A 10,545-nucleotide genomic window follows, 5' to 3' on the forward strand; every position below is an offset into this window, starting at 1 on the left:
ACCTTGGTCATCCTGTCCCACTACATCGTAATTCCCGTCCTCATACGGGATAATGTCAGGCACCACAAACTCTATGGGCCCTATCTTGCATCCAGCACAAGTGACTTAGTCACTGGCGCATGTGTCGTTGCTAGTTTACAACTGGCGCAGAGCGTTCTTTTCCCACAACCGCCACTCGCCGGTAAATTAGGGATTGATCATGCGCCCGAAGGGGCGGTTCGGCGGAAGGAGGAGGCGTGTTCTGGCGCAAACGGTATTTTGTCGTTTCTGAATACCATTGCGCTACTGACCAGGAAATACCTGGTTTAATGTCAGTGGCGCGTTGTTCAGATGCTATTTTAAGGGCGCATGCATACATGCGCATGCCATGCATACGGATTGCTTGTGCACCTCGCGCATACACTTTGCTTCTCCCATCTACCTAGCCGCACATTCTTGGTAAATTATTTGGGAGAGAACAGCTGATGCAGCGGTAATAAGTTGTACTTTTAAATCAATGCATCTGCAAACACTGTACAGCAAACACATATTTTCTTGACATCGTGTAGGCCTACATGCCCATAACTTTTAGGATTGATGAGTATTTGATCGTGAAAAACATTGTTTTACCGTGAGTGTTAAAAAGAATGAATGAATGCGGGCGTGCGTGTGTGCTCTGTTTAAACACACGCAAACTAAACACGTAACGCATAATACAATCAATGGCAATGTCTATTACCGCGGGGACACATGCATATTAGGATAGCATACAATACTGATAAGAAACAATGTTTATAATGTATTGCGTATATCATTAAAGGGACTCTTACCTTTGTTGCATTTTTACACTTTTTTTGGATAAGGTTAAATTGGTATTAATAAGGTAATAACACTCTAATATGCAAGACAGACCCACCAGGAGTAAAAACAAACATTTATTTTACTCTCATAATATTTAGTGAAAACTTCAACCAATAAAATTCTTCGGACCGAATGACCTTATTGGCCGACAGACCTGTCTGTTTGCTGCATGGATATATAAGGTTTTCCGTCTGCTTCTTGTGGCGCATTCGGGCCCGCGTCATCAAGGCGCGTCCTCAACTAGAGGGTTTGTTTTGATTCCACGGCAGACAGTAGCGAGTAGCGACCGTAGCGACTGACGATGGCAGACCAAAGTGGTCCACGGCGTACTGAAACTGCACCATTCAGTCCGATTAGGGGACTCATCTCTGACTCAGACTCACAGAGTTACCCTCCTCTGGAGCCTCAGGAAGACCTCCAGACGGTTGGCCACCAACTGCACCATTCAGTCCGACAAGGGGACCCGATTCGGCCTCAGAAGCCAAGTGGTCCCGCTCCCCTGGATGATTCTCAGGACCTCCAGACCGTTGGCAACCAACCGCACCACTCAGTCCGATTAGGGGACCCATTTCGGACTCAGACGCGACGTTGTCCCGCTACTCTGGAGCTACTGTAAGACCTCCAGACCGTTGGCACCCAACCGCACCACTCAGTCCGATTACGGGACCCATTTCGGACTCAGACGCGACGTTGTCCCGCTACTCTGGAGCTACAGGAAGACCTCCAGAACGTTGGCACCCAACCGCACCACTCAGTCCGATTACGGGACCCATTTCGGACTCAGACGCGACGTTGTCCCGCTACTCTGGAGCTACAGGAAGACCTCCAGAACGTTGGCACCCAACCGCACCACTCAGTCCGATTACGGGACCCATTTCGGACTCAGACGCGTCTTCTTCGGACTTCTTGTTTACTAGATCCCTGGTAGATATTATGACCCCTGGGAGTCTAAACATAACCCATGGGAGTCTAAACATAACCCATGGGAGTCTAGAACTTTTGTACTGTAGCGACCCTGGGACAGTTAAATAGTTTGTGTGTTATGTGTTACATTATATTTCGTTGTCCGCTATGCCAGTTGTTCTATGTGTATGTATTGTAATGTTCTTCTTGTCAATCAGCGTGGGGGCGAATCATTAGGTCAGCTGGGGGAGGGCCTTGGAAGAACAGGAGGGTGGGGGCCTGCACGCGAGTGAGACCGTGTTGGGGGTTGCCGGGGTAACCGGGGTTTGTTTTGTGTCGGTTTTCTGCCGTTGGTTACAATGTTACGGGTTTCAGTGACCTGGTTTTGGTTCATTAAAACTACCTTCAACTACTAATGACTCGACATCATTATGTCACCGGCGAAGTCGTTACAGTACTAAAAATAACGCTTAGTTTTGTACGCTTAGGGGGTGGGGCATTGGAGGAAGGCGGGATGATTTGAATGTGCTGTAATTCTCAAATGCAACAAAGGTCAGAGTCCCTTTAAATAGAACCACAGTTACCGCATATCATATGTTATATCATATACGTTTTCTTTGCCAACATTTATTTGAGGACTCAGCATTTCTGAAGTTGTGGAAGAAAACCCTAGCCTGGTTCTACCAGACTCTCGTACTTCACTTCATTTCATTTAATTTGTACAGAGAGTCTGGACCTAATCAATTGACAAACGTTAACTCACTTGAAGGCGGGTGTCTGTTGAAGTTTAAAATGATTGGATCTGCCCAGTGCCACTCTGGATCTGCCATAACCAATCGCTAACGTTTGGTTGTGACGGATGTCATGCGCCGGGAATCACGCGCAGGTTGTACACAAACCAAACACCTTGCGCGTCTGCACGAAAATGTCCGTCAACGACAGCTGCAGGTTTTGTTCGTCGAATTTAATTTATCAGGGAAAAATTGCACATTGTAAATCAACTACCGACCTACAACAACAACTCAAACTGGCATACGACTTTATCGTCATTGTTCTCAGACACGCCCTCTGTTCGCTGATTGGCGGCCGCTGTGGCGGCATCAGAAAACCAAATTACATACAGCAGGTCCAGACCTAGTACTGAAGGGAAATTCAAATTGAGCGGAAGTACTTAGGCGGGCGGAGCCAGGCTAAGAAAACCCCTTATTCCATGCGTGAATTAGGCCATATTATTTGGCAATAAACTGAGCCATTTGCAGTTTGAAATTAATGTGCATCTGTCTCATCGGAGACTGCAGACGCACTGTCAAAATATCAACTTGTCCGATTCAAATGCGCTCATGGCTCTTAAAGGGGATGGGAGCTGGCACTCTCATTGGTTTGTTGGACGTTACGCCCAAACCACACCTACGGGTAACTAGGCTGCTTCAGACCAACCCTTTTGACACTTGCGCCACGACGCAAGTGTCATTTATCCGCCTGTAAAATAGCAATAGCGCCGTAGAACCGCCCACAAAGCTACTTGCGCTTTGCGCTTCCCACTTGCGTTTCAGACCGTTAAAATAGGGCCCTATGTCTGTTGGGGCAGAAGATAAAATAGAACTGAAATTACAGAGAAACAGACGATTTCTTACGCAATAAGTCCAAAGACGATGCGCCAAGCTGTGCCTAAAAACACCCCATAGCTGTAATAAAATCAATGCATGCCACGATCTTGCCTCCTACAAATTAGAGAGCAGTCAGGAATTTATTTCAATAAAAGAGAGGCTTTCAATGTAATTTGTGACCCAGATATCTAGTGTATCATTCAATCACAGTTCATGTATCACAATGTATGATAAATCAATCATAACAAGGAATACAGATGAACATAAACAATTAAGACATGTTTATTAAGAATTTTTAATCAGACTTTTCTAATGTACTTAATCAAAAATTGTGAAAGAATACATATGAAATATTAGTTATTAGTTTGAGTTACAAACCTGCTCCTTCTTCAGGAACCATTCCCTGCTCCCTCTCCATCCCTACTCCCTCACCACTTTGGGTTCCTGTATAGGAAGAGCCACAAGGGAAAACTGAATGTGACCATTTATTTACTCACTTTTTGAATTGCTATCTTTAAATGTAAAATGTAAATACTTGACACCAGTCAATTGAGGTAAACAACAATCACTAGGTCAAATTGCCAGGTCACCTAAACTGTCCAATAAAACATATTAAGGGGATAAATGTAAACATCTTACCATTTTCAGTTGGCTAGGGAAACCTTTTAAAGTGCACTGTTAGAAAAATAAATTAACAATTTAAGACTATTTCGGTTGTCTCTAGGTGTGGATACAACATAAGCTCCAGTAGAAGTTTTTTGAACAAATAAAGACATTATTGTGTAATCATCAATACAGTTAGTGAAATACTCACATTTTAGGATTTTGGCATAGACCGACGGACGGTAAGTCCTCTTGTAAGGATGGATCCAGCTGCATCTGCATGCTGCCGAACACTTGGGCTGTGTAGCTTCTTTTGTTTTTTTCCCTAAAAGCAGCAGAGGAAAGTAGCCCAGTGCAGCAAGCCGGTCCAACTGAAATAATCATTAGCGAAGGACAGTGATGAAGTCGGAATATCACAATAGAAAAGTATGGAGATCCATTTGTTTAACATTGAAACATTATTTTGGGTTGATCTGTGGGCTGTACGGAAAAAAACTGTTGTGCTCAGTCTTATTACTTATTACACACAGAGGGGAGACCAATAGAAAAACCTTAATAAATGTCTGGAATGCTTGATCCCTACTTTGAGTACATCAAGGGGCCCTGTTATAGGTGGGCATTTTTCTTGCATGGTTTGGGTTCACTTGCCCCCTTACAGGTAAGAGTCAATGCAAATCAATACAAACTTATAATTCAATCAGAGAGGTACATTGGAGTTAGATATTTGGCCTCATGTCAACACCAAATCGGTGAAAACAGACTTAATATTACTGAAAACAGAGCTTTTAAAGTAGGCTAAGCCCTCCTGTGAGGCGATCTTTTAAAACTCAGTTTTAGGTCTAACAAATTGGCTGGAGATTCAAGCCAATTTGTTAGACCTATGTCGTGTTCACAACAAATAGTCTGCTTCCTTGGTGGGCACCAAGGAATATGTGTTATTCATTTCATTAAATGCATGTGTTATTAAGTTATTTTGCGCACATTGTCCGAGCATACACCCTGCAACAGTCTGCTGCTATTGTAACGTGGGCTGACAGGAGGAAAGTAGCACTACACTTAATAGATTATGGCTGTTCAGCTAAGACTGCATGGTATTCCATTTGTATGAAACATATTACTATTACTAGGAGGGAACACACAGGCTAAATACTCTCTCTTTAGAATTTCAAGATGGAACATCGATTGTAGGCTACTTACCATTTTTAAGCTGGAGTCTATAACATGAATGCTGTTGCAGTGTTTTTTAACCCAAGCCTTATATGCCTTTCCGTGTTCAACAAATATTTTTCTCTCTCTGACAAGCCGATCTTTATAGGGCTGTTTCGCCTTGCATATTGGGCAGGTCTTGCAGGCCACATACATGGTTTTGCTGCAAGCCACACATGGCTTGATGTTTCGGGCCTACCCGCTCATTTCTGATAAGAATAGAATGAAGCTATAGTTCTTGATCAAACGAAAACATTATTATATTATTACTGTCCAATTTAATGGTTCAGCATGGTGCTGTTCAGGTATTAGCAGAGGTATTTCTTTCTTTAAGCCTATTGTATGTTGTTTAAAGGTTTTAAAACTTTTCTGTCAAGTTAACAGATCATTAGGCCTATAAGCATTATTATTGCATTATTAATTTCATTATTTTAAATCACCATTAAACTGTATGCCTAACTCATAAATTCTGCTCTTGTATGATCTGATACTATCTAAGTAACACATTATATAAATGTCTTACCGGTCAAGGTTTAAGTTGGGGAATTATGTCGTTCTTTCCGCATAAAAATAAGTGAACACGCGCTCCTTCAACACCCGCCCCCGCCTCTGCTTCTGATTGGCTCTGACCCATATCATCTGACATTCGACCAATCACAGCACAGTAATGCAAGTGCAGTATGGCGTATGTGTTTTGAAACGTTTCTATCATAATTTATTTATTTAAATAAATGAATAAACTTTAAATGTATCCATGAAATATAGTTGTTTCTGTCACACAAATTAATTAAATGCTGACTCATCTATGTAACATTTTATTATTACGCAGTGAATTACGGAACACACGGCTTTTACTGGCCTGTAATAGTGCATTTGTAAGCTGGTCAACAACGTTTCGTATCGATACATTAAAAAAGCATATGTCTAAATGATGACTCATAACTGCAACGACCTCCTTGCTATGGAAAGGCAAACATATTTGGTGGGAATCGGATCAGGAGATGAACTTGGGATACATTCATTCTAAAATTGAATATTTGGCCTGATGGTGGCACTGGTCATGGGGTTACAAACAGAGTTTATCCTAGGGGTAATGAATCTGCACAGCAATTAAAAAAAGATATTCATGGAAGATATTAGAGTTCAATTAACAGCCAACGATTTGCATTTAGTATGAGGCTATTCAGGAATGTAATACATTTCTTTAGGTCTGACAGTTGGTGAGGAAGTGGAAATGGTAAATTCTTACCTCTCACGTGTAGCGACTACCACCAAATACATGAAAAAAGCAAGTGAGTAACAGATTTAAAGTTCTTCAATTTGTGGCTCGTTCTCTGTTCCAAGTAAATTCCTAAAGAGTGTTACGTATTTTAAGAATCTAAGCTACCCACACATAGACCAAAATGAAGCAGGACCAAACATATAAGCCGTAAATACTATACATAGCCACTAGGGGAGCAAGACCTTATTGAAGGCGGCTCCACCACAGAAGGCATCACCTGAAGAAGCCGAAGCCACCACGCCCACTAGGCCACGCCCACTTGACGGTCCCTTACCTGTGCACACTACCAGAAGGGACCAGAGATTTTCAGCGACACCCGCGAAGGGTCACGGGCCGCTGCCCGTGGCCCATAGTAGCCAGAGTTATTATCTCTCACACGTGTTCTACACGATTCCTAGAATTCCCTCCGTATAGCTTCACTTACCATGCCGAAACATGCCGACGACTTTATAATAAATGAAGTGAGTTCAAAGCAACCCGGGATTGGACAACTTTCTTCGAGAATATGCAATAAGAGTAAAACTATGTCTTTCAGGACGCACCGACATGATAACGCTTCATGCTCGTGGTTGGAACATGGGAAAGGTGAAAGTCTTGCACAGATACCTCGCCAAAAGATATGTCAAGGTACTTTTTTATATATATACAATATCATATACAACTTAACACGTACACATGTACAGAAGATTTGGCTGCAACACCCTTTTTATATCAACAGGATACTCTGTGAGATAATGTGTTTTCATCATTTTAGCAGACATGATGTATACCCATTTTCAAATGTCTGTGATGAAACATGTAATTGTTTATTTACTGAATTTGTTAATACATTTTTAATTTGCATTTATACTTTATTGTCCGGTAGTACATATAGACAAGAGATTTGTAGAAAGAGGGAGTGGGTGACAAAGTTCTGCCTGGAAATGATCAGAGGAAATTATTATATCACACCTCTTAACCACCAAGATCACTTTAGAGGTTGATTCTTGTGATTCAATATTTTGTGGGTAAGGTGATTGTTGGTGTTGCATGCTGTCATTTGATTGGTGCATTTGCCACTGAAGGACTTGCACTGGATGAATTTACTGACCAATGTCTCTTCGTTTTTATTGTCGTCAACACTCCTTACTGCTGCTAAAACTCCTCAAATTGAAAACCCTACTTTATTGAACAAGTAAACACTTAATGAAAGTCTTGTTCAGAAAATAATGCATATACATATTTGCAGTCTAAGCAGAGGGCAGTTGCTGTGGGCAAGGAACTCCAAAACCTTTTGACAACACTGCAGACAACTCAAGTGGAGATGAAGCAGTGGGTGAAGGAGGTTGAGGAGTGGGCTGCATCCAGTGAGTTTTTCTGTTGCTACAAAATAATGTATTTACTTTCATCTGTTTTCATTATACATTTAAGGAAACGGTGTTAAATGAAAATGATGTTTACATTAAGGTCCAAAGTCCACAAATTGCCAGGACCAACAGGGGCTGCAGCGGGTCATGGAGGGCCTTGTCCTAAAGATCAAGCAACGTAAAGCTGAGCTGTACAGAGACATAGGTATGTATTTATATAGGTAGTAGTAGGATGATTGTTTTGAAATAAAGCTTCTTATATTTGTGGCACAGTAATAAAATATTTTAAATATATATTTGTCCCTGCTTTGCTTTATAGACAATAATAAAGATCGCAGGCCAAAACGGGACCTTATTACGAAGGAGAAACACAAACTGGAGGAGGCAATTGCTTCGTACAACAGTCTTGTACCTGACACGGCGGCTGTTGATACAGCAGATGCCATTCTCAGTCAGGAATTCCCCATTTGGCCATGGGATTCTGGTATATGCATTTTTATTCACGTAAAACGTATTAGTTTATTTATTTGCTTTACACAATGTCCCTTTTGTATTTTGTCTATTCCCCAGGAATAGTAGAAGTTCATTTTTAAAAAATTCTCAAGTTTGTTTTTAACTTCATCATAATTACTTTGTTGTAGCATCCACAATCCCCCTCGAGACCAAGAAGGTGGTTTTGGACAAAACCATGCTGCTGTCTCGACTCGAGGAAGAGGATGGGATTCTCATTAAGGAGATGAGGAACCACTGCCGCTACCTGACTGGATCCTCAAAAGCGGTCAAAAGAGAGATCCATCAGATTGAGGAGGACCTGTCTAACCACAGTAGGCATTTAACTGAAACACTGACACGTTTAAGTATTGGAATGCAAAGGGATTCAGTGGTCACAAATGTATACAACTCACATACAGTATCACAGTTAATTTTCTCATGAATCTAATATAGCCCCTTTTCCCATTTTAGGCTCTCCTCCTCCTAACATGTCCTTGCAGGCCAATGAGGGGCTGAAGTGCTTGTTGCAACAAAAGCTCCAGGGGTTGACCAAACAGATGGATGAGGCCTTCAGGTTAGTATACTTCATGCAGACCATTTTCTGAGAAATACACACTTGCTTTGGTTGTTTTGAGTACAACTAATTTAAATTGGTGAGAGGCATGTTCTTTGCAATCCATCTACACATAAAACCAATTTATAGATTCAAACAGTGCCACATTTATAACATACCATTTCTGGTACAAAATATAAGAAGGTTGTCTGACATATAACACAATACAAGAAATTAAGACATTAACAACATTGATATATGATCCCCTTAATATGTGTATTTGGTTTAAATTAATGAGTATAGAGATCCCTTACTACATGACCGAAAGTATATTTTTGATGATTCATCAGTTCTCTTTCTTTGATGTTCAGGTATAGAATATAAATCATCCGAAACAGCAGTGCGTAAATAAACGCTTGGCACACTGTCTGTAAATACTGCATATCAGGTCAAATGCCTTACAGAATATCTCATTAAACATTTCATTACTTATAATCTTAAATCACTGTTTACTCTAAAATTCTGTAATATTACCTTGTAGGTAGTTATACAAATTGATTTATCTACTGTTAACATTGCAATGCTGTCAGAAGACAAGACTGGATGCAAACCATGACAATAACTTGTGCTTTTACGTACAGGAATGTATTGACAGACCCCACTGCGCTTCAGGAAGAGATTGAAGGCATAGAGGAGATGGAGGAGGAGGGGGAGATTCCATTGTCCCTCGACGAGACTGACTCTGTGCTGTATTGAGTGGCTTATGTTTAGTACCAAATTTGTTAAGAGGGAAGTTAACACCGAACCCTTCAGAAGAGCCAACTGCATTCAAACCCTATGTGAATCTTATTCTCAGTCCCCAACACTGTTGAAATTGCATACTGCTGAATTGTATGATCAAGAGAATTGAGTAAAACCCTTACAGTGCAATTAGCTAATTAGGCTTTCTAGAATGAAGATGTAATGTCAATGTAGACACGCATGTTGTCGCTATTCCGTCAGGACAGTTAAAAGCCAAGTAGTACTTCCTGTGCCACATAAGAGCGGTCCGAGTAAAACCCATAAAGGCTAGCCGACTACTTTTTATATACTTTATATAAAAACAAAACAAAACTATCGATTTGATCTGCTGCAAATTGGGCTACATTGCAGTTTTGCCAGCGCACTAAATAACTTCATGACGGCCTACCTACGTCCTGTTTAACACCTACACGGGCTGCAGTGCGTCACCCTATACTGGACATTGGGGTACACTACAGACATAAATAGGAAGCACACTCAGGAGAAGGAATGACCTCACACATGTGATAATTAATTGTTTCAAATAACCCTGCCTCGTTAAATCAATGAGCTTGGTGTTTGGCGTTCACAAATAGGTTAAAGCTGCATCAATAAAATCTCTAAACTCTAAAATGCGGAAAATATAAACATATTCCAAGGTGCCCTTTTGAAGGACTCCTTGGAATATTTCCTAGCCAGCGGACCCTAGTTTACGACAAAAACAACAATTGAGGCAGCTCCTTTGCCGCCCAAGTGGTTTGGAGCCATGTCGAGCAGAGGGGGCTAACAACAACCGTAGCGAACGTAAGAGTCACGTGACGCGATTTTTGTCACGTGGCAAAAAAACGTAGGCATGTCACATGTTTAAAGCCTTTATTTTATTTCATTCATTAAATATTAAAATATACATTATATCTATCTATCTATCTATCT

General features: G+C 41.2%; 1 protein-coding gene across 1 annotated transcript; it reads left to right on the forward strand.

Moving 5' to 3' along the window:
• Positions 1–5,816: 5,816 nt before the first annotated feature.
• LOC130378426 (uncharacterized) lies at positions 5,817–8,787 on the forward strand. Its single transcript, XM_056585201.1, has 6 exons — positions 5,817–6,451; positions 6,977–7,068; positions 7,670–7,787; positions 7,888–7,992; positions 8,107–8,271; positions 8,429–8,787. The coding sequence occupies exons 1-6, from the start codon at positions 6,394–6,396 to the stop codon at positions 8,719–8,721; spliced, it is 831 nt and encodes a 276-aa protein (XP_056441176.1). The 5' UTR covers positions 5,817–6,393; the 3' UTR covers positions 8,722–8,787.
• The last annotated feature ends 1,758 nt before the right edge of the window (positions 8,788–10,545 follow it).

This window comes from Gadus chalcogrammus, unplaced genomic scaffold (assembly GCF_026213295.1).
Source record: "Gadus chalcogrammus isolate NIFS_2021 unplaced genomic scaffold, NIFS_Gcha_1.0 GACHA077, whole genome shotgun sequence".
NCBI classification, from domain to species: domain Eukaryota; kingdom Metazoa; phylum Chordata; class Actinopteri; order Gadiformes; family Gadidae; genus Gadus; species Gadus chalcogrammus.

Bases quoted from the DNA above. Each gene is read 5' to 3' on its own strand.
- LOC130378426 (XM_056585201.1), top strand. From the start codon at position 6,394: ATGGTAAATTCTTACCTCTCACGTGTAGCGACTACCACCAAATACATG. The intron at 6,452-6,976 runs GTGAGTAACAGA...TATGTCTTTCAG, and splicing joins CAAATACATGAAAAAAGCAA to GACGCACCGACATGATAACG. The intron at 7,993-8,106 runs GTATGTATTTAT...TTTGCTTTATAG, and splicing joins TGAGCTGTACAGAGACATAG to ACAATAATAAAGATCGCAGG.